This window comes from Malaclemys terrapin, chromosome 3 (genome assembly GCF_027887155.1).
Source record: "Malaclemys terrapin pileata isolate rMalTer1 chromosome 3, rMalTer1.hap1, whole genome shotgun sequence".
Classification (NCBI taxonomy): domain Eukaryota; kingdom Metazoa; phylum Chordata; order Testudines; family Emydidae; genus Malaclemys; species Malaclemys terrapin.
Genome location: NC_071507.1, coordinates 60,577,338 through 60,601,900, shown reverse-complemented (window position 1 = coordinate 60,601,900; position 24,563 = coordinate 60,577,338). Strand labels below are relative to the sequence as shown.

Sequence of the window (24,563 nt, the reverse complement as noted above, 5' to 3'; positions counted from 1 at the left end):
GTCTCTGAACTGTGCACCCTCACATCTGAACCATTGTACACAGTCTTCTTTAAAGATAAGGTGTATTTACACCCTCATCCAAGGTTTCTCTCTAAGTTTCAAATTTTCATATCAATCAATTTACTTGTATTTTACCCCAAACCACCTGCAAATACAGACGAGCAATAGCTACACACATTGGATGTTAGACAAACACTGATGTTCTACATAGACAGGGCCAAACAGACCACCCAACTGTTTGTGGCCTGAGCGGACAGAATGAAAAGTCTTCCAATCCACACAGAGAATTTAATCTTGGATAACTTCTTGTATCCACGTTATGATCTGACAGGCTGCCAGACAAACTGACTGCCAACTCCATAAGATTGGCAGTGTCCTCAGTGGCATTCCTAGCACAGATTCCTATCCTGGACATTTGCAAAGCAGTAACCTGGTCATCCATGCACACTTTCTCCTCCCATTACACCATCACTCAATACTCATGAGATGATACCAGATTTGGTTGAGCTGTACTGTAGCTTGTCTCTACATGAACTCCAATCCCTCTGCCTATTTACCTGTTTGGGAGTCACCAAGAGTAGAATGCACATGTGCAATCACTCGAAGGACAAAAAACAGCTACTAACCTTTCATAACTGTTGATCTGTGAGATGTGTTGTACGTGTCCATTCTATGACTCACCCTCTTATTCCTCTGCATTGGAGTTCCTGGAAAGAAGGAACTGAGGGGGCTTTGGATTGGCTGGACCATTTATACCAATGCCAGCAGTGTGCAGCAGGAGAGGGCACTCGAGCTGCCCCAATGGCTACCGCTGAGGGAAAATATTTCTGCTGTGCACCTGGTGTATGCCAGGAGCAAGGATTGAGATGTGGACATTATGCTGAAAGGAATTCTGCTAGGAGTGGGGGGAAATCCATTGATTGTGCTGCATATCGGAATGAATGATACTGCTAGATTCCCACTGAAATGGATTAAGGATGACTACACTTGGCTGGGTAAGACTGTAGAGGAACGGACTCACCCCTGTGGTGCCTCCTGCTGGTGACTTCTGGGAATTAGCTCTTCCAGCATCCTGGAGCACCCTCTGCAGGCCAGTGGTCCGCCTGTCCTCTACTGGCTCTGTGTCCCTCCCGGACCCCGGTGCCCTTTTATCTGGGTGCTGCCCCCTGGCAGTACACCCCTTAGTACTAGGGTTTCCCCTCCCCAGGAAACCCCCACCCACTATCCCTACCTCACCTCAGAATAAGGCCACTGCCAGTCACCAACTAGCCCCTGCTCCCTGGGGCAGACTGCAGTATAGGCCACTCATCACAGGTAAGGTTGGGTTTGGACCTGCTGCCTTGGCCTACCCATAGGCTGCCCTCTGCATCCCCCAGTACCCCTTGGCCTCCTACTAGGGCACAGCCTGGGGCTATTCAGGCTGGAGCTCCCCAGCCCTGCTCCACTCAGGTACCCTGTGTCTGCTCACTGCAGCCAGGCCCTTCTCCCTCTGAAGGCAGAGAGAGATTGAGCTCCTGGCTCCCAGCCTTTTTATATAGGCCATCTGTGGCCTGATTGGGGCATGGCCCAGCTGTGGCTACTTCCCCAATCAACCCAGCTTTTAGAGCTGCAGCCCTCTGCCAGGGCTATTTTAAGCCCTTCCAGGCAGGAGTGGGATAACCACCCTGCTACAAAGACACTTAAAGAAGTGGAAGCTTAGTGATCTGCTGTGGAATACTTTCAGTCCCTAGAGAACGTGGGTGAAAGCATGACAAAAGAATGAAGATCAACTGATGGCTCAAAGATTGGTGATATCAGGTAGGTTTTGGGATGCTCTACCATTGGGAGGTATTTACAGAAAGAAGATACTTCTCAACTGATGGACTCTACTTGAGTATCTGTGGTATTACTCTTCTGGAATCAAGACTGGCATGATTAATGAGAGGGGCTTTAAAGTAGGAAATGAAAGGAGAAGGTTGGGAGGACATGCATCCAAGCTGATGATGGGTTCTGCTCGATAACAATCCAAAGCAGTGTGGACTGATGCATGTTCATTTTCATCACCTGAGTCAAATGCCACCAGCAGAAGATTGATTTTCTTTTTTGATGGTTCGGGTTCTATAGTTTCCGCATCAGAGTGTTGCTCTTTTAAGACTTCTGGAAGCATGCTCCACACCTCATCCTTCTCAGATTTTGGAAGGCAGTTCAGATTCTTAAACCTTGGAGCCTTGGAAGTGCCGTATGTTAAATATGCTTTGTAGTGGGGCCATTGTACCAATACTTTCTTTGAACAAGATAATTCAATTACACCAGCCTAGAACAGAAACATAAGCTAAACTCGAAGCGATAGAGTGCTCATGTAAATATCAGAACATGACATTATTGTCTGTCAAGGATGTAGAAATCTAGATTTAGAAAGTCTGTGGTCTTGTCAATACCAAAAAGTGCAACCGTAGACATGCAGCTGTAGCTACATATTTTCCAGGCCAAATTTGTTGAGGTCTGCATACCCCTACATTTAAAAAAACCATTTAACATCAATGAGTTTGCATTAAAAATTATCAGAATGCCTTGTCCCACCTCTGTACTGTATGTGTTTAAAACATTGCATAATTTCAAATCTGGATTGCACATACATACATTATTTTAAATATCATAATTAAAAGCTAGATATATAGTACAGTAAAAGCTTTGTTATCCAGCATGTTGGGGGAATGGGGGGGTGCCTGTAAGTCAAAAATTCCGGTTAACTAAAAATTATACTTACCAATAGACGGGAGGGAGTTTGGGTGTGGGAGGGGGCTCATGGCTGGGTGTTGGGACATGGGAGGCTGCATGGCATGGGCTCTGGGAGGGAGTTTGGGTGCGTGAGGGGGCTCGGGGCAGAGGGTTGGGGTGTGGGAGGGGTTTCAGGGTGCCGGATCTGGGCGGTGCTCACCTCGGGCTGCTCCCTGCAAGCAGCGACATGTCCCTGCTGCTCCTAGGTGGAGGCATGGCCAGGTGTCTCTGCACGTTGCCTCTGTCCGCAGGCACCACCCCCACAGCTCCCATTGGCTGTGATCCCAGCCAATGGGAGCTGCGGAGCCAGCGCTCAGGGCAGGGCAGCGCATGGAGCCCCTGTGGCCATTCCTCCACCTAGGAGCAGCAGGGACATGTTGTCACTTGTGGGGAACTGTCCTGATCTGGCACCCCGAAATGCTGGTTTCTAGAGCTTTCCAGTTGGTAAAGTGCCAGATAACACAGCTTTTATTGTATTAGGAAAGGTTTCACATCTGGATAATGAAGATTAACATTTTTTTTTACTTTGCAGGATATCTGTATATCTGCTATAAAGGAAAAGGATATTGAAGCTAAATTGTCTCAGATAATTGAAAGTTGGGGAGGCCAGAATTTGAGTTTTTCATCATTTAAAGCAAGAGGAGAGCTACTGTTAAAGGGAAGTGAATCAGCAGAAATTATTACACTTATGGAGGACAGTTTAATGATCTTGGGCTCTTTACTTAGTAACAGGTACTTAATAAGTGATTTTTTTGTGAATTTGCTAATTTTTGTACATACTGATAATATACACACTATAATTAAATCAGCAACCATATTACTAGATTGACACTTAATCAGCAATAAATGTGGATGAAATGTTATTGTTTTGTGTGGATGTTGGTATATTAATAATGTTACTGCAGATAACTTCTCTCAGCTCACAAATGTATAGCCATCTATTCTCTTGATACATTTGAATAAAATTAAATTTGTTTATTCAAGTTTTCAAGAGATCATTTTTGCTCTCTAATTTATCCATATTTTGTTTCACTCCCTCTATAAATATTTTACTTTATACTTTAATTTCAAGCTATTCTTATTTCTCATCCCTGGTTTTAGATATAATACACCATTTAAAAAAGATATTCAGAACTGGATATACAAACTGAGCACCTCCAGTGATATCATTGAAGAGTGGTTGGTGGTGCAAAACCTATGGGTTTATCTTGAAGCTGTTTTTGTAGGGGGAGATATTGCAAAGCAATTACCTCAGGTAAATCTATAATACTTATTCATATTTATATTCTAAAAACTTAACTAAATAATAGTTTACAAGAGAATGTGTTACCATGTTGATTTAAATTATGCTTAGGAAGCAAAACGTTTTCAGAACATTGACAAATCATGGATAAAAATAATGCAACGAGCTCACGAGAATCCTAATGTTGTTAACTGCTGTGTTGGAGATGAAACTATGGGACAGCTTCTGCCTCATTTACATGAACAGTTGGAGGTGTGTCAGAAATCACTTACAGGGTAAGAAGTTTTTTAAAATACATGATTATGTCATTAATTTATATAAAGTCAGTAATGTTTTATTTTAATTACAAATCAAACAGCTAAAAATGTTAAAAATAGAAGTTATTTTTATACGGTTGTCACATACAGTAATATATTGTAGTTTGTCTCTAGGAGAGCAGTATTGCAATCTTCATTTTATTATTTTATTCAAAACTCCTTAGGCAATTGGTATGGCTAGATAATCTCTCAAGAATAGGAATCTGTACTAATAACATTCAAAGGAGAAAGTGTTACTACAGTATGTATAGTTCTTCAGATAGGTTTAGACATCCAAACTGCCTTCCCACTTTGAAGTATCGTACGTAGATTCTGATGTAAGGAACTGAATGAACACCGGATGTTAGCTCTTGAAGTCCTGAATTCAGTTTAAATGATTTGCTGAACTGGGGCCTGTGAGCCTGTTATAAGTATTCTTTGTTGCCAGAAAGGCATGTGTATGACCTCCACAGTCTTGGGGTATGTCTATATTTGGAGCTGGAGGTGACATTTCCAACCTGCATAGACATCCTCGCGCTAGCTGTCATCGAGCTAGCACACTAAAAATAGCCCAGCCGCTGTATCACAGGCAGTGACATGGGATAGCCACTCTGAGTGCAAATCTGCCTGGACGCTGTAGGTACATACTTGTGGCTAGCCTGTGCCACTGTTCTCTGCCACCCATTCTGCCACAGCTGCACTATTGTTTTTAACTTGCTGACTTGATGAAAACTACTTCGAGGCATAAGTACCGACTTCCTCTTTTTCCCCCGCTTGCTAGGCCCCACCCCTGTCCCACCTCTTCCCACCCACATTCCAACCCCTTCCCCAAATCCCTGCCCTGGCCCCGCCTCTTCCCCCCTCCTCCCCTGAGTGCACCACGTTCCCGCTCCTCCCCCCATGGAGCGTGCAAACAGCTATTTGGCAGCGGCCAGGTGGGAAATGCTGGGAGGTAGACGGAGGAGCGGGGACGTGGCACGCTCAAGGTGGGGGAGGAGGAGGTGGGGTGGGGTGGGTGAGGCGGTGTGGGCTGGGGGGTGAGGGGAGCTTGGCTGCTGGTGGGTGCAGAGCACCCACTATTTTTTCTCCCGTGGGTGCTCCAGTCCCAGAGCATCCATGGAGTCAGCGCCTATGCTTTGAGGATATCTACACAAGCTGCGAATCACACCCCTAGCTCCAAGTGTGGACATAGCCACAACTTTCCATATGTTTCTGACCTCAACACTGAGGATATGTCTATATAGTAATTAAACACCCCTGGCTGACCTATGTCAGTGACCCAGGGTCGCAGGGCTTGGGCGGTGGGGCTGTAAAGTTGTGGTATAGACATTTGGACTCAGGCTGGAGCCCAAGTTCTGGGACCCCTTGAGAGGTGAAAGTCCCAGAGCTTGGGCTCCAGCCTGAGTCCAAATATCTACAGCACAGTTTTACATCCTGAGCCCACTAGTCCAAATCAGCTGACCCAGGCCAGCTGCAGGTGTTTAACTGCAGTGTAGACATACCCTGATGGTCCAGTTATGCCCAAGAGCAAGAATCTATACTACAGTATTTACTCAGAGAACTACAGTTCTTTCTTTCTATGCATTAGCACATAGAAGGGTGGAAAAAATTCCATTATGAAAAAAATTAAAATCTTATTTTTAATGGAAACAGATTTTTCTTTCTAAAAAAATCATTTAAAATTACATTTGAAATTGGCAACCTAAATCAAGGCCTAAACTTAATAGATTATAGTTAAATCATTTACATTAAATAAAAATAATATTCAAGGAGTATGGGTTAGCTGCTGAAATTTTAAAGAAAGTCAGACCACTGAACTAATGGAAATCACTGACTTAGCATCTGCAATCAGAGTTGGATGAAGTGTCAAACCAGCTTTTGACAGAAGCAGCTTCTTCTGTAGGCACAGAGAGAATATTTTCTTTATTTCAGTTTTTTCAACTAGTTCAGTTCAAAGATGAGAAACTGATTGGGTGTCAAAAAAGCAGGAAAACCTGTTTTTTTTTTTTTCTTCCGAACTATGCACGAAAGTGAGGTGTGAGAGTATGAGATCTACTAGTTCTAAAGTCTTGAATGACAGGGTGACCAGAAGCAATCAGTTCAATTCACTTACTACAGATAATACTTCCTTTGTTTAATAAATCAGTTAAAAAACAAAACATGTTTTGATAAACTTACTGTTTTCTAATCTATATAGCACATTTAAGGTAGTTTTATTCAACTAATAAAAACATTTTTAAATGCTGTTTTTAAAAAAATTAATGGAACTTCAGCTTGCATCCAAATGCAACTTGACACAAATCATGAGTAAAAAATTAATCTAGTAAATAACAAATGTGTCATTTGCCATTTTCTAACATAATAAAAACTGTAAATATTAAGAATCTGAATAAATTTATGTTAAACTCTATAATTGCTAAATAAGTGTGTAAAAAATATAATATCCTCCTGGTTAGCAAAAAAGAAGCACCAATTTAGTGCAAAGGCTGTATTTAGTTGCATATCAATAAGTTTTAATGGTTACCAACCAATAAGAATAATCGTTTCTTTAGAAAAATACCTAAAAAGTACAAATGCGAAACAGGATTCAAATAAATTATTTAAATCAATGTTTCCTGATAGCCAATTTAAATCATGATTACAATTGGTGATTTAAATTACTTTGCTTTAAAACAGTCCACCATGGCACATAGCACTGTGGCAGTTAGCTATGGCTTTTGATATTTTAAGCCCTGATTTGTGAAAGCTGCCCTATTCAGGACAGCACTTAACTATGTGCTTTAAATTAGGCATATGCTTAAAGTGCTCTCCTGAATAGAGATGTACTCAAGCATGTGCTTAAATCTTTTTGTAAATTGAGCGTTAAAGTGATAGGTGTAGGAAGGATGAAGAAACTGGTGTTTTTTAAAATTATGTAATATTTCACAGTCTGATTCACAATTTCATGTAGAATACATTTTGTAATAAAAATCTTCCACAATATTTAAGATATTTAGAGAAGAAAAGGCTACTGTTTCCCAGATTCTTCTTTATCTCTGATCCTGCCCTTCTTGAAATTCTTGGACAAGCAAGTGATTCACACACCATTCAGGTAAGTTTTGAGTGACTATTTTAAAGTTAGTATGCTAACAAAAAAAGCTTTGAAAGACATATTTAAATAAATAAAATATGCAAAAAGCAAAGGCAAAATAAACTGTAAATGTAACAAATTCTTCTGGCAAACCTCATTCAGAGCAAGATTTTCAGCTGCTCCTCAGACTTTAGATTTTTCTGTGTGTTTGTTTTTTTACAGTAAGTAACTTAAAAATTCTACATTTAGTGCATTATGACAATATCCTGCTACATAATCTGTGCAGTATAAAACTCCATTTGTGAACTTCCTTGCTGGATCAAGTCAATAGTTATTTTTCTTGTATGTCTGCTAATAGTAAATGTTTACATTGAATTACTTTCTGAATTATCCTTTTAGCCACATCTTCCTGCCGTATCTGATAATATAAATGAAGTGCAGTTTCACCCAAAGGATTATGATCGCATAATGGCAGTCATATCAAGAGAAGGAGAGAAAATTCCAGTAATACTGCTAATTTTTTATCTATTTATCACTAATTTAAAATGTTTCACTGTTTATTTTTTTCAGTATCTTTATTATATGAGAAGCCATTCTTTTGCTGAATGCACACAAGTAGATGGTTAAATTAAGTTAATTATGAATTAATGTTTAATTACATGATTTATTTGAAAAAAAATCATCAGAATAAATTCTACATATTTGGTAACATTTTTATGGATATTTAAAATCAAAACAATAACTATATAACATTTATAACACAGTAATAAATAATTGGGATTTGGTAGCTACATATAATTGTGTACATTTAAATTTATTTAATTTTTCAGTTGGACACTCCAGTGAATGCAAAAGGACCTGTAGAACTTTGGTTGCTAGATTTGTTGCGCATGCAACAGTCTTCATTACACTGTGTAATCAGGGCAGCATATTATCAAATTAGTGACCCAGGATACCAGCTGCTTAACTTCCTTTATCACTTCCCAGCACAGGTAAGAACGGGGCAGGGGGGAGGGGTGTATATATGTCTATGTATGCATATACAGTGATGAGCTCCCAAAATCCTAAGAACCGGTTCCCTACCAGGTCCTCGGTGGCACTTTGGCAGCGGCAACGGGGCCTTCACTTGCTCCGGGTTTTCAGAGGCACCCGCCACCAAAGACCCGGTAGGGAACCGCGCGGTGAGTACAAGCCCCACGTGCCTGTCTCCCCCCCACCCACCCATCTGACCCCACCCACGGCCTGCCCCAAACTGCCCCCGCTCAGAACCCACAACCCATCAACCCCCCCGCTCCTTGTCCCCTGACCACCCCCTCCCTAGCCCCCCCACCGTAGCAGCCCCCCAGGACCCCACCCCCTACCCAACTCGCCCCGCTCCCTGTCCCCTGACTGCCCCAACCCCATCCACCACCACCCCGACAGAGCCCCAGAACTCCCTCGCCTACCCAACCCCCCAGTTTCCCGTCCCCTGACCACCACCCCAGAACCTCTGCCCCCATCCAACCTCTCCCCCTGCTCCCTGACCCCTCCTCCCAGCCCCAGACCGGCCCTCTTACCATGCCGCTCAAAGCAGCAGGAGCTGCAGAGCTGTGCTGGCACCGGCAGCTCGGCACGCTGCAGCTCTGCGATGGGGGAAGCGGGGGAGGGGCCAGGGGAGCCTTCCCCGCTGGGAACTCAGGCGGGCTGGACAGGACGGTCTGGCAGGCCAGATGTGGCCCATGGACCGGAGTTTGTCCACCCGCCAGCCCTTTTAGCAACCAGTTCTACACCAGTTTCTAAATTTAGCAACCGGTTCTTGCGAACCAGCTCCAGCTCACCACTGTGCATATATGTATAGATTACAAGCAGCCTTCTGAGAAAAGCAGAGGTTGTACAATTTATGTGGTTGGCAATTTTATTTATTTGTTTCAGATAGTCCTGAAAATGTTCTTGGTGTGATACAAACATAGTCCCTGACCTCAGAAGTTTATAGTCTCAAAAGGTCCATCTAACCCAGTATCCTATCTTCCAACAGTGGTCAGTGCCAGATGCTTCAGAGGAAATGAACAGAGCAGGGCAATTATCAAGTGATCTCTGTCATCCAATTCCTGGTTCTGGCAGTCAGAGGTTTAAGGACACCTGAGCAGGGGGTTACATCCCTGACCATCTTGGCTAATACCCATTGATGGATCTAGCCGCCATGAATTTATATAATTCTTTTTTGAACCCAGTTATCCTTTTACCCTTTACAACATCCCCTGGCAACAAGTTCCACAGATTGAATGTTCGTTGTGTGAAGAAGTACTTCTTTATATTTTTAAACAGCTGCCTATTGATTTCATTGGTTCATGTGTTATGCAAAGGGGTAAATAACACTTTCTTATTCACTTTCTCCACAGTATCCATGATTTTATAGACCTCTATCACAATCCCTCCACTAAGCTGTCTCTTTTTATGAAGCTGAACAGTCCTAGTCTTTTTCATCTCTCCTCCTAGGAAGCTATTTTATACCCCCTGAACATTTTATTTGCCCTTTTCTGTACCTTTTCCAATTCTAATATATCTTTTTCGAGTTGGGAAACCAGAACTGCACACAATATTCAAGGTGTGGGCATACCATGGATATATATAGTGGTATTATGAAATTTTCTGTCTTATCTTCTATCCCTTTCCTAATGATTCCTAACATTCTGTTAGCTATTTTGACTGTTGCTGCACACTGAGCAGATGTTTTCAGTGAATGATCTAAGATGATTCCAAGGTCTTTCATGAGTGGTAACAGCTAATTTAGATCCATCATTTTGTATGTATAATTGGGATTATTCTTCCCAGGTGCATTACTTTTCACTTATCAACGTAGAATTTCATCTGCTATTTTATTGCCCCATCACCCAGTTTTATAAGATCCTTTTATAACTCTTCACAGTCAGCTTTGGACTTAACTATCTTGAGTAATTTTGTATCATCTGCAAATGTTATGATCTCACTGTTCACCCCCTTTTCCACGTTGTTTATGAATATGTTGAAAAGTACAGATCCTTCGGGGAGCCCTCTATTTACCTCTTTCCATTGTGAAAATGGATGATTTATTTCTGCTCTTTGTTTCCTGTCTTTTAAACAGTTACTGATCCATGAGAGGACTTTCCCTCTTTTCTCTTTGCTGAAAACCCTTTGTTGAGGGGACCTTGTTGAATGCATTTTGAAAGTCCAAGTACACTGCATCAACTGGATCATCCTTGTCCACATGCTTGTTGACACCCTCAAATAATTCTAATAGATTGGTGAGGCATGGTTTTTCTTTACAAAAGCTGTGTTGATTCTTCTCCAACATACAGTGTTAATGTATGTGTCTGATAATTCTGTTCTTTACTGTAGTGTAAAACAATTTGCCTGGCACTGAATTTAGAATTACCAGTATTTAATTGCCAGGATCACCTCTGGAGTGCTTTTTAAAAAATTAGAATTATATTAGCGATCCTCCAATAATCTGGTAGAGAGGCTGATTTGAGTGCTAGGTTACATATCTTGGTTAGCAGTTCTGCAATTTCATATTTGAGTTCCTTTAGAATGCTTAGGTGAATGCCATCTGTTCTGGTGACTTCTTATTACTGTTTTATTCATCAATTTGTTCCAAAATCTTCTCTATTGACACCTCAATCTGGGATAGTTCCTCAAATTTGTCATATAAAAGAATGTCTCAGGTGTGAGAATCTCCCTCGCATCATCAGTATTGAAGACTAAGGCAAATAATTAATTTAGCTTCTCTGCAGTAGCCTTGTCGTCTTTGAATGCTTATTGTTTTTGTGCCTTTTGCTAGTTCCTCTTCATATTATTTTTTTAGCCTGCCTAATTATATTTGACTAGCCTGAGTTCTAGCATAGCATAGCATTTGACTTCTAATTTTTACAGGACATGTTTTTTTCTCTAGCTGCCACCTTTACTCTGCTGTTTAGCCATGGCAAATTTTTTTTGGTTCGCTTACTAATTTTGTTTGATTCGGTTATACACCTAGTTTGAGCCTCTATTATAGTGTTTTAAAAAAGTTTCCATGTGATTTTCAGGCATTTCACTTGTGTGATTGTTCCTTTTAATGTCTGTTTAACTAGCCCCCTTGTTGTTGTGAAGTTTCCCTTTTTGAAATTAAATGCTACTGTGGTAGGTTTCTTTGGTATTTCATTAATAGTCTCCCCTCCTAGGGTAGGAAAGAGTCCAATGATTCAGGAGGCTGACAACCATAGTGAAGGGTTGATAGTCTCTGCTGGGATTAGTAGGGGAACCCAGGCCTACCCACTCCTCTGGGTTCCAATCCATGAACCCTGTATGAAGTAGTTGGAACTACTCCCTATCCCTTCCTGCTTCCTACTATGCCTCTCTTGTAGGCTATTTTGCAACTCATGCTCTATGATCCTTTTCATCTGGAGGTCCAGCTACCTCGGCAGCTTCTCGACAGTCTATTGCTGAAAGGATCCTGCTCTCAGTGGTTTCTCAGATTCCCTGGGAGACCTGGATCCCTCCTGACCTACAGCCTTTTTATCTCACTGTCTGTTGCAGGGCCACCAGTCATTCTAAGGAGACAGCTCTTCATCTAGCAGCTGGGACACTATGGGGTCTGGCACCTCATGACACATTATTTGGATGGTTGACTTTTCTCAAAGCCACCTCAATCTTATAAAAGACCGTGATGGGGTATACAAATCCCACACTGGGGAGCAAGGGCTTGAGGAACAGCTCTAGACTAAGACAGCCCTGCCCAGCCACACTTGCAAAGCCTGCACAAGCTGGAGGCAGGGCTTTAAAAAGGAGAGGAGGACAGCTCAGAGTGGGGCAGCAGAAGGGAGCAGATGGCCATTCTGAGGGGAAGTACTGCCCAGGAGCTCATTGCCTGAGACCTAACACCACAGACCTGTACAAACATACAAAGGAGAGGCTGGTAACTGAGCATGCGGGTTAGAGACTAAACTGAAATGATTTGCTTGGGAAGCTAAAGGAAGTTGGGGTAGGAAGTGGTCCTGGAGGCAGAGGCAGCTGCTTAGCACCCCAATGTGGCAATTGGAGCTGCCCAACATTGGACCCTGGACCAGAGCCCAGTGAAGACAGTGAACCTGGGTTACCCTACCCACTCCAAAAGGATGTTCTAAAAAGAGCCTTCACTTAGGGTGAGAGGCCAGATGGAAAAGATTTTGACTGTTCAAGGGCCCAGTCCCTCCAATTCCTGTGCTAAAGGGGATGACTGGAAACCCTTGGGTGGAGTGTTGAAGAGAAGGAGATGACCTACCAACCTGTTTTTAATTTCCTAGACCACATGCTCATAAAGGGGAGTCTAGATTACATAGTTTGCATGCTAAAAGGGCATTGTCCTACTACTTGAATAGGAAAAAGGACTTCAGAATCCCTCCTCAAGTGTTAATTTCTTCTGCTGAAAATTGTAAGGACTGGGCTATTTCTACTCAGTCATTGTCTACATAGGTCTGACAACGTATAGAGAAGAATTATAAAACTTCAAGTTCTCCTCCTGCTAGAATTAAACCACACTCTATCAGAGCAATGGCTGCGACTTTAGCATATCTTAGATATGTCCTGCTTGTTGAAATTTGTAGGGCTGCCACTTGGAGTTTGTCATACTTTTACTAAACATTACACTATAGATATTTGGGATCTGATGCTCATTTTGGGAGAGCAGTACTTCAGTCATTTTTTAATTAGGGTCCTTAGTCCCTCCATCCACTAAAGAATACTGCTTGCCAAACTATCTCAAGAGTGGAAATACACAGAAGAAACTCGGAAGAAAAAATGGTAGTTACTTACCTGTAACCAGAGTTCTTTGAAATGGACTCTGCATATTCCACTCCCCATCCAGCTTCCCCTCTTCTGTGGAGCCCTAATTAGCTCCTGCGGTTCCTGGGGCTGTGAGGGGGAACTGCAGGTGGACAGCAGAGTTGAGTGACAGTGTGTGAACCATGGATGGGGAGGCGCACTGGACTTGAGCTAATCCCCAGAGTACCAGGAGAAAGTGAGTGATGCACCCTGTGACAGTACCACACCCCCTTCAATAGCCTTGCCCTGAAACATACTCAAATGCTAAGGAGAGGAGGAATGCCTGGGTGCTCTAATGGGCACTGCAATCAGAAGCTGCATTGGTTGGCACACCTCAAGCATGTGAATATGCAGAGTCCATCCCAAAGAATCCTGGTTACAGGTAACCAACCTCCATTTTGCTTATACTTGGGGTATGGATTAAAGGTGGTTTTAAATCCTATAATTCCTTTGTATTCTGAGGCTGTGTAAGAGCCTTTGTTGTAAATTAGAGCAGCCTTGAGGCTGTAATTTATATTCTGTTTCCTATGGACTCTTATGGTCCTTGGGAAGTGAAAATAATTGTAGCGCAGTACGCTTGAGCCATGCACCCAAACATCTCCCCAGTCCATCCCCTCCAATAGGGGCTGGGAGCAGGTTTGATGTCAAATCCTTACACTAGATCTGCACTGCCTATGGGATAATGTCACACCACCATTTCTACCCATTTTAAAGCCAATTTATGCTTATACAGCCAGAGCAGCATAAAAGGACCTTAAATGTAACTGAGAATCATGTCAAATATACCTGTTTACCTCACTGTGTGACTGAGATTATGGTAAAATAATGTATAAGTTTATTTCTGGGTTTCCTTGAATGTTTGTGAAATATGATTTGATAGAGAAGTGCACCCTTAAAACCCTCTGATTTTCTTTCTGTTTTAACAGGGAAATCCTTAATGAGAAATCACTTTGAATCCCTCCAATAAGTTACCTAAAATATACTTAGAAAGTAGGGTATCAAAGTCTTATAAATCTTGGCTTACAATAAATATTAATTAATATATCAGTTTACTTGTTATATTTTATAGGTAGGGTTACTGGGAATTCAGATGTTGTGGACACATGATTCAGAAGAAGCCCTACACAATGCAAAAGATGACAGGAAAATCATGCAAGTAACCAATCAGAAATTTCTGGATATACTAAATACACTTATCAGCCAGACAACACATGATCTTTCCACCTTCGACAGGGTGAAATTTGAAACCCTGGTTACCATTCATGTGCATCAGAGAGATATTTTTGATGACTTGGTAAAGTACATATTTTAATTTCTGAAAGCCAAATATAGTTTTTGTCATAATGGTAACCTAGTGCTTTTAATGACTATATAGTGCTTTTATCTGCAGGATCCCAAACTGCATTTGTGTGTGTGTTAATATGGAAACATCATTATTCTCTCTAGCGTTAAGATTATATTTAGATTTTTACTTGTGGTGAGACTTTTGCTTAATACAGGACTAAAATCCATCTGTTTTACACTCATTCTAACGATTGAATTTAGTCTCCAAATTTTTATTCTTTCTAAACTATTTGAATCTTATTTTTCTCTAAAAGATTTAGAAATTTTGGCAAAAGCATGTTTAAAATGTTCCTTTTTGGAATTGGGTTCTGATGCTCTCACCTTTTGTTTGTGACAGAAAATCTGATCTGGGAAGGGGGGTTGGATGGGTGTGCGGTGATAGTAAAAGAATAGTTCCGTCTGTATTTCTGACCAGCTTCCCTTGATTCACCACAGGAAGAATTCTTATTTAGTGAACCAAAGGAAGTTTGAGAGAGACCAGGTAGGTGATGTAAGACCTTTTATTGGACTAACTTCTGTTGGTGGAAGGTACAAGCTTTCGAGCTACACAGAGCTCTTCTTCAAGTCTGGAGAAGGAAGTGGAGTGTCTGAGCTAAATACTAGTCAGACAATTTGTTTTCTTCCTCAGAACTGAAGCAGAGCTCTATGTAGCTTGAAGGCTTGTGCCTTCCACCAACAGAAGTTGGTCCAATAAAAGGTCTTACCTCACCTACCTTGTCTCTCTCATATCCTGGGGCCAAAACGGCTACAATACTGCAAACAAAGAAGTTTGTCAGACTAGGACTGCCGCTTTACATTCCTTATGAGGCTGGTGGGAGCCCTCAAGTGGATGTGGGTGGAGAGAGGGAAAAAGAGAAATGTTGGTTTGGGAGGGGGTTCAGACAGACTTGGCGGTAGGTACAGTGGTTCCCCAACACTCCATCGCTCATGGGTTACTTCTCCCTCTCCCCAGTTCAATGGCTCTCTTGCTCACTGGCTTCTGAGGGCTTCTCAGCTTCCTGCAGTGTTCTGCCAATGAAACAGCAGAGTTCTTGGACTTATGGAGATGGAAACAGCTAGGGGAGCAATAGGCTGAGAGTGCTGGGAAGAGATTGGGCAAGTGAACCAGGATCTAAGGAGCTGGTGAGCTGAGAGGGAATAGAAACCTGAGGAGTAGAGGAGCCAGGGGATGGAAGGAGGGAGATAGAAAGGGCTACTTTGCTTTTACCCCTTCCATCACAGTTCCTGTACTTCCTACTCCCATAAGGCTCTTATTGGCCTGACGAGGGAAGTCAGTGGCAGTCCCGGTCTTATGTATGTTGGTTTGCCAGAAGAGAGCTCTTCTTTGATGAACTATGGGAAACTTATTCGAGTGGGATTGCTACTTTGTCTTTATAAGGCTAGTGGAAGTTTTGAGGGGATAGGGAATAAAAACAAGATTGTGGTAGGGAAAGGGAGGAAGAAGAGAAATTGGGCGAGGTAGAAAGGCAGGCTGGGCTGCTGGACCCTTGCTCTTGGTGTTCCATGCCCTACAAAATAACAGGGCCCATAAGTCTGGATAGACTGACAGGTAGCCCTCAGAAGCAAGGAAGAGAGTTGGCAGTGGACTGAGTGATATGAAGAACCAAGGACACTGGGGACCAGAGAGCTAAGGGTCACAAGAGCTGGTGGGTCAGAGAGGAATAGATAGCTGGACGGCATAGGAACCGAAGAGGGTTGAGGGCTGGGCAAGAACCAGATGAAGGAAAAATCTTTAACCATGGAGCCAGTGGCTTAGATATAGCTATGGAAGACAGGACTCCGTGCAGTCCAGCCTGCCTTTCCCACATCACCAGCACCACTTCTTTCTCCCCACCTAACACAATACCCAATGATCCTTCCCTTTCCTCCCCAAATTCTCTGGATTTGCAGTGTGGCTGGTGGTAGAATCACGTGATTTAATTCCTATAGCTTATCAAAAAAGATGCCCCTCTCTGGATTAGTGTGAGAAATTAACCAGAAACGAGATTGCCTCAGTAGTTATGCTTCCAATTTTGCTTAATTTCCACCATACCTCAAAGAGGAATTGAAATATTTGTCTATGGAGGGTCAGTTAATAGCTAAAACCTTCCTACAAACCTTCATTGAAGCTGCTGATATGGCATCAAGGTCAGTGGCAGCAGTGATTACTGTGCAGTATGGGTCCTGCTTCAGTCTTCTGGGTTGCCAAAGGTGGTTCAAACTATGCTGGAACACCTCCCCTTTGAAGGGAGTCAATTGTTCAGGTCTCAGACTGAGTCATTACATTCATTGAAAGATTCTCATACCATATTTCAGTCATTAGGCATCTACACTTCCCAATACAAAAAGAAGCAGTCATGATATACTGAGCTGAGACAGTGTGTCACTACTCCATTTTATCATCCTTATCAGAGAACATCAGATTTCTCTAAGACACAATGTATCCTTGGAAGGACTTCATGGACATCATCATCAACTTCAAATGCTGCTAAGGCTGGCTCTAAGAAGTCACTTTGATGTGTATATCAAGAGTTGCCAACAAATCTTGGTGGATCTTTCTCCATTCCCTACCCCTTTTGGGGACCATTTGCATTATTTTCAGGAAGCATGGAGTGGTATCACCAGTGACAGATGGTACTGACAATAATCCAGAAAGGTTACTCTGTTCAATTCCAGCTTTTATTAAATATCTGACACTGGTAGCAGCACACCTGAGAAAGAGAAATGTGTTGGTTTACCTATATCTTGATAATTGTTAGGTGAGAGGATCATGTCCAGAGCAGGTGATATGCAGTGTTTAGCGTGTCATACCTCAAAGTTTTGAATTCTCTCAGCTGATGGAGAAATCCACATCAAGTCTGCAAAGGAATTCTGTTCTACTCAGCGCTACTCCCAAAGGCAGTAGTGACTGATGCTGCATGGTTGGGTTGGGGAGCCCATTTCAGCACCTTTACAGTACAGAGTCAGTAGCTTAAAAGAGAAGCTTGCCTTCATATCAATGTCCTGGAGCTTGATATGGCTTACTTGCATGGTCTTTCTACCCACATATCAAAGATCAGAGTGTAAAGATAAAACAAAGATGGTATTGTTGGTTCTTATGTAAACAGATAGGAACCAGATCAACAATCTTGTGCAAGGAAACAGTCCTTCTGTGGAATTAGTGTATCTGGCATAACATAATACTAACTGCAGTTCAACTTCCAAGCCTAAACAACACGTTGCCAGACCATCTAAGCCAACATTTTTTTCAGAATCATGAATGGTCCTTAAAGGATTTGGTCATAAAGTCCATTTTCAATCAGTGGGCTGCTCCACATATAGATCTGTTTGCAATTGAACAGAACAAGAAAGTATTTTGTTCCAAGAGAGGATCAAGTCTGGGTTCTGAAGGAGATGCCTTCTTAATCCCATGGACTCTGGGCCTCTGTCATCCTAATAGTCCCAGGTTGCTCCATGCAACATTGATTTGCAGAATTCCAAAATCTCCTAGTGACATCTCTTCTACCAGACTAAAATATTCAGAAGAATGGGACAACATTTCATCCAGAGTTGTCACTACCCTTACAGCATGGAAAATGTCTGGCTAGCACACTTGAAGAACTGTTCTTCAATTGATTCAGACATCAATTGAGACATTGATTCAGAGCAGAAAGCCATCTACAAGGACAACTTATACTGCAAAATGGAAGTGTTTTTCCTTCTCGATTTGCCAATATAATCTTTCCCCATGAGACATCAATCCCTCATATGCTTGCATATCTATTATACGTAACCTGTGGTTTGTCACTTAGTTCATTATGTACTTATATGGGTGCAATCTCTGCACATTATCTACCAATTCACGATTGCCACAGGGTGGCTGGGCCCTATGTTTAAAATAGATCCAGCTCCCTTGTACTAGAGCAGGTTCTCCCAGTTGAGCTAATTGAAGGGGTGGGTCTACACCTATGCTATAAAGGGTCAAAGGGAGTTTGAGTGAGGGCAGAGTTAGAAGGGGAACTGTGAAGTGAAGCTTCAGGGAGAGAGAGAAAGAGTCTCCTGCAGTGGTTCCAAGAAAGGGAGTTGTGATTGGGTAAGCAAAAACAGCTGAAAGTTTGTTTTGTTCTTTCTCTGGGAGAAGGCAGGCAGTCCAGGTCTTTGCATCTTCTCTAGCTGCTCAGAGAACAGTAATAGACAGTACGTTTGGGAAGAGGGGTGGTGCCTAGTTTAAGGCTGGGTGAAATTTTTTGTTTGTTTTTTGGAACTTTGTTAATAAAAAATAGACTCCAAGAAGGGCTGTGAGAGACTGTGTCCTTACGTGGCCCTGAAGAAGGGGAAATTGAGGCAGAGTGCTGCAGAGCAATCTCTAGTGTTGAGGGGATGCTCAGGATGCAGCTGGCCATGTTATAAAGACCACAATGTTTTGTTTTTGTTTTTTAATGTTAAAATGTTTGTGAAAGGTCTTCTGAAAGTTTTTTCCCCCCTCTGATAAGACTACCCTCTCCATATTGGAATCTTAATGTGGTACTTACCAATTTGTTGGGACCCCCATTGGAGCCATTAGCCTCATGCCCGTTACTCCAGTTGTCTATGAAGACAGCATTCCTTATTGCAATTACATTGACATGCAGGGTTTGTGATTTGAAGCTCATGTGAACCTTTCACATACAAATTTTCACAGGGATAAAGTTAGTGTGGCCATACCCTAAATTTCTTCTGAAAGTAATTTATGACTTTAATTTAAATCAGTCCATTCACATAGCATTTTTCCCCAACGACTCATACAACCAAGGCTGAGGCTGTGTTACAAACTCTGAATGTTCTCTGAGCTCTGAATGAATGAACAATATGCTGCAGTTGTGAAAAAGGCTAATATTCTGGGGTGTATTAACAGGAGTGTCCTATGTAAGACATGGGAGGTAATTGTCCCACTCTACTTGGCACTGGTGAGGCCTCAGCTGGAATACTGTATCCAATTCTGGGCATCACTCTTTAGGAAAGATGTGGACAAATTGGAGAGAGTCCAGAGGAGAACAAAAATGAGAAAAGGCTTAGAAAACCAGAACTATGAGGAAAGGTTAAAAAAAACTGGGCATTGTTTAGCCTTGTAAAAGGAAGACTGAGGGAGTCAGGGGGGACCAGATAACAATTGTCAAATAAGTTAAAGACTGTTATAAAGGCAATTGTGAACAACCGTGTACTCCATGTCCACCGCAGGTAGGGCAAGAAGTAATGGGCATAATCCGTAGCAAGGGAGATTTAGGTTAGATATTAGGAAATAGTTCCTCGTTATAAGGACAGTTAAGCTCTGGAATAGGCTTCCAAGGGAGGTTGTGGAATCCTCAACGTTGGAGGCTTTTAAGCAGATTGGACAAACACCTGTCTAGATTTACTTGGTCCTGCCACAGCGCAGGGGGCTGGACTTGATGACTTCCGGTGGTCCCTTCCAGCCCTGCATTTCTCTGATTGGTTTTGTGCTAGACAAAAAATATATATATATATATATATTCAGGCAGTCCCATAGGCTATTAACTATGAAGAGATCCAAGGTTAGGCAGCTTCAAATCAGAAAATCTTGAATTGGATGTCACATTCTCTAAAGTTATGAGGTGGCCAGTTTAGAACTCCCAGATCATGTTAGGTCACACGCCACTAGAGCATAGGCCACTTCTGCAGCCTGTTTTAGGGGAATGCCCAGAGCTAGTATATGTAGGGCTGCTACTTGAAGTAGAATACATATCTTCACTAGCCATTACTCTCTAGTTCAGGCAGCTCATTCAGATGCCCAATTTGGGAGTGCTGTGTTGCAGTCTTTGTTTATTTAGAGGAGGGTACTGCGAGTCTATCTATTACATTCTGCTGGAGAGTCACCAGAAGTAGAACATGTGTAAACAAGCACTTGAAGAAAAAAATGCCATTGGTAAATGGAGTTCTTTGAGATGTGTTGTTTATGTGTTCGAAGATCTGCCATCCTTTCCCCACATCTGCTGAGTCCAATATCCTGGACTTGATAGTTGCACAGGACCTGATGATTGGTTTGTTGCTCTGTTCCGTTGTGGGGGGAGAGGCTCGAGGACATCAGGGAGCAGCTGCAACCAAGAGACACTGCTGGCTAAAGTGTTCTGATCTGCAGTGCATGAGGTGTATGCCCACCAGTAGCGGAACACATGTAAACAACACATCTCAAAGAACTCTGTTTACTTAAGGTAAGTAATTTCCTTTGTGATGGGAGAGACGTGGTGTGTGGCTGGGGGACAGGCAGGTGGGGCAGCAGAGAGCGTTGATCACTTGTGCTCTCCTCTCTGGCACTGCCAGTCTCATGGGTTCCTACGCCACATGTTTTCTGGCTCCCCATCCACTGTTTTTCAGATCTCCAGCACTCCCCCAACCCATAGGGCAGTGGGGCCCATGGGAATGGGGACAAGACTGAATGAGGACCAATTGCTGTGCAGGGAAAACAGGAGGCTCAGAGGAGAGGGAGTACTGGGAACACAGTGGACTGGAAATCCAGGGGCCACATGGACTAGGGGGTTAGCATAGATGGGAAGCAGAGGATCCCATGGCTTGTGGGGGACAGTGTCAGTTTAAAAAACGAGGAAAGTCACACAAAATGTTGGTTCAGAACAGATAAGGCTACCAAAATGATGCATGGTTCCTGAATGCAAATACACAAAAGCATAGAAATATGAAAGTAAGCCCACATACACATGGTATACAGAAACACATACACACATATTCTAGATACTCATTTTTTGAGAATGAGGATAGTGGAAATAAGTCTCTTATTTGAAGGAAAAAATGAAAATTTTTAAACAGGGCTAGCACCAAATGAGTGGGGTTAGAAAGTTGAAATTAGAGCATTATCTCATTCAGTATGCATCTGTCTGCTGTGTGAAACAGAGTATGTGTAAATATTTACACACACAAAGGTCAGTGTCAATAGAATATTGGTATACAATTATTTAAAAAAAAGTATCATTCTTGTATCTATGCTAATGTTGCAATAGAGATTTTTTAAATGCTTATATCAGAGACCATAAAAAAACAACACATTTTAACTATCTCTATGCCATGCCAAATGTAAAGTTTTTAATCCCTTCTTCTGAGAACCTAGAACTGTCCAATAAAGGAATACAACCCATTTTGTTATAATGACAAAAGTTGAGTTTTTTATCTTGTGGGGTTTTACATTCTATTTTTATACCCATAAATGCCTGCACAATTTTTTTTTTCAAAGTATTGGAACATTGACTGAGGTTTAATTTTTCTGAAACTTTTCACAAAACGATACTTGGACTAGAATATTTAGGCAACTTGTACATTCTTGTAATATTTACAAAAAAAGTTTAAAAATCACAACCTTAACCATAGGTATCAGTTTGCAGTCCACCTGTGTATACACAAAATAAATCTTGATTAACCAAATGTCTCATATGATATCTTAAAACTTTAGATAACCATTTCAGTGTATGAAATAAATACTTGGGATGAAGAAACAAATGTTGGATAATCTAAAATTGAGATAATCAGGCTTCAATAATTGTGGTTTACCTGTATATATAATATAGCACTGCTAAGAATGTTAATTTTGGAGGACTCCATTTATAAGTAGTCTCTCTTCTAAGACTTGAATAGCATAGTAATTGGTCGACGCTACGCCCGGCTCATGAGACAGCTCATGGTGTCCAACACCATCAGGTGGTCCAGAGACATTTATACCGAACACATCACAGGACACCGTCAATACCGCATTGAGTAACCGAGACCGCCAACCAGGGAAATAACCCACTTCCTTCCCTGAAGGACCAAGGGACGCGCCCCACGCATGTACTTATCCGCTACACCTGATACTGACTTGGACTCCTTATTCATTCCATGGGTGGCGTACCCGAGCCCACTTATCCACTGACACCTTAAAAACCCTTGCACCCCAATCTGGGTCTATGCAGGTTATGTGATATGTATGTATATTTTCATCCTTGCAAACGATACCTGTAACCCCCCATAATCCCAGCTTGACCCCAGATGTACAGTACCTTGCCTCTTAACTCATGTATATTTCATTTTAAACATTAACTTTAATAAATTTTTTTAATTTGTTACCCCCTTTTTACCCAAGCATTTAGCTAATTTTCATGATCTAGTCAGTTTCCACTAGGAGAAATTGATTGTGGATGGTATTTTTGATGCAATCCTGTTAATTTATAAAGAATATACAAAATCCTGTTTCCATGAACACAGCAGGTATCATACAGGAGATAGTTTCTTTGCTCATATTTCCATGCCTTTTTCAGCCAGCACTTTACCCAAAAGTCTCTTAGCTTTTGTTCCTCAGTGTCAATTTATCGGGACTTCTCTGGCTCTGTCTGGGGCTTCTTTGCTCTGTGTCCTTCTCTCTGTTTCTGCTGCTCGTCTCACATACTGATGCACAGAGCTCCATCAATCAAAACCCCAACCCCTGTGTTTGCAATATAGTCACCAGCAAATAGCTTTGGGACACATGGTTCAGCTTCTACTCAAACTTTGTCATGTGTCTGTTTTGGGGGATGGCTCCTATTACATAAAGGAATTTCATTGTTTAATTTAAAATGAATAAAAGGCAGCAGTTACACCTATCAGCTTCAGTGAGGTTTTGTCCAACCCTCTTCAACACCAGCATAACAATATGCTGCAAGTCCTCTGTGCCTGTGTGGGCTAGCCTGAAGTATGCTGTTCCTCTGGCATGAATGATTTGTAAACCCATTTTAACCAGCCCACTTAGTGAGGGGATTCTGCAGTGCCATGAAGCTGACGTAGGGGCTCTTATACCATTTAGGGTATTTCTGCACTGTAATGCAAGGTGTGATTGCAACTACTGAAGCTCATACTGCTGCTTCTACACTACTATTTTTATCCATGCTAGCCTACGTAAAGTCAGGGGTGCTGCATGCAGCAGCACCCCATGGTTTGAAATGATTTCCATCATACACAGGATTTACAGTTTTGTTCAATGGCTTTCAGCATCCCCACTATAAAAATTGTTCCAATGCCACTTGGTAAAGCCGCTGTGTAATTATGCCTATGCATGCTGCAACCACATCTTGGATTGCAGTGTAGACATGTCCTTACTCTTATTACTGCACACATAACAAAAGGAAGGAAAAAAGGGTCTCTGGGAAAAAGAGGTGTAGTTCAAAACATCCCTATGCCACACTGACCTCCTGCTGTGTTTTGGCCCTTATAGCAGTTGCAGGTTGGCCTTCAGACTGTTCTGAAATAGTGCAAGGGGAATGGACATGCACAGAGCTAATGAGAATTTAAGCCAGTTATACACATCAGCTGCTGACTTACGATATCTGCATTTTGTTTGTCCCTCATGATCTTGTTTTGTGTGTTCTTGTTAAAGCAGTGGGAGCTTTACTGTACATGAGAAATAGGTTTCTTATATGGATTCAAATTATCAGAATATTTTCTGAATTATAAACTTTAAAAATAAGTTCTTTATGCAGTGCAGAAATGTATTCAGTTTTACTCCTACCAAAGCTTGAAACAGGTGATCATGCAAGTATAGTGAAATGTTCTATCTTTATTATTCTAATGCAGTTATTCGTTATATAAGACATAATACTGGGATATATCTGTAATATATGGCTTATTTTTCTTTTTGTTTAAGGTAAAAATGCATATCAAGTCAGTAACTGATTTTGAATGGTTAAAGCAGAGTCGATTTTATTTTAAGGAAGATGTGGATCAAGTTTGGGTATCCATTACAAATGTTGATTTTATTTACCAGAATGAATTTCTGGGATGCACTGATCGTCTGGTTATAACTCCTCTGACTGATAGGTGAGAAACAATGTTTTTCTTGGGGGTGGGGGAGAAGCCAAAAAACTGTTTAACATGCAGAGTGGCTTCTTTTATATAATACTCTGGACTGCCGTAAATATAAAATTGTACATTATGTTCCAGAACATGTAGTGAACGTCTAACTGTATGTTTGAATAGGCACCCACACCTCTTTTTCATGTAATAAAATAGAATCTCACTAATCTACATACTTTATAACTCCTACAGAAATATGATCTCTTCCCTCTTCTCAACAATGATTTAATTAACAGCAGAA

General features: G+C 41.7%; 1 protein-coding gene across 1 annotated transcript in view; it reads left to right on the top strand.

Annotated features, from left to right (window-relative positions):
• The window catches only part of DNAH8 (dynein axonemal heavy chain 8), a 581,193-nt gene that overhangs the window by 286,621 nt on the left and 270,009 nt on the right, over positions 1–24,563 (top strand). The window contains exons 37-44 of the mRNA XM_054024546.1: positions 3,290–3,489; positions 3,859–4,012; positions 4,112–4,275; positions 7,285–7,387; positions 7,766–7,870; positions 8,197–8,358; positions 14,229–14,453; positions 24,114–24,286. Coding sequence (XP_053880521.1) covers positions 3,290–3,489; positions 3,859–4,012; positions 4,112–4,275; positions 7,285–7,387; positions 7,766–7,870; positions 8,197–8,358; positions 14,229–14,453; positions 24,114–24,286 — 1,286 coding nt within the window. The remainder of the gene's footprint in view (positions 1–3,289; positions 3,490–3,858; positions 4,013–4,111; positions 4,276–7,284; positions 7,388–7,765; positions 7,871–8,196; positions 8,359–14,228; positions 14,454–24,113; positions 24,287–24,563) is intronic.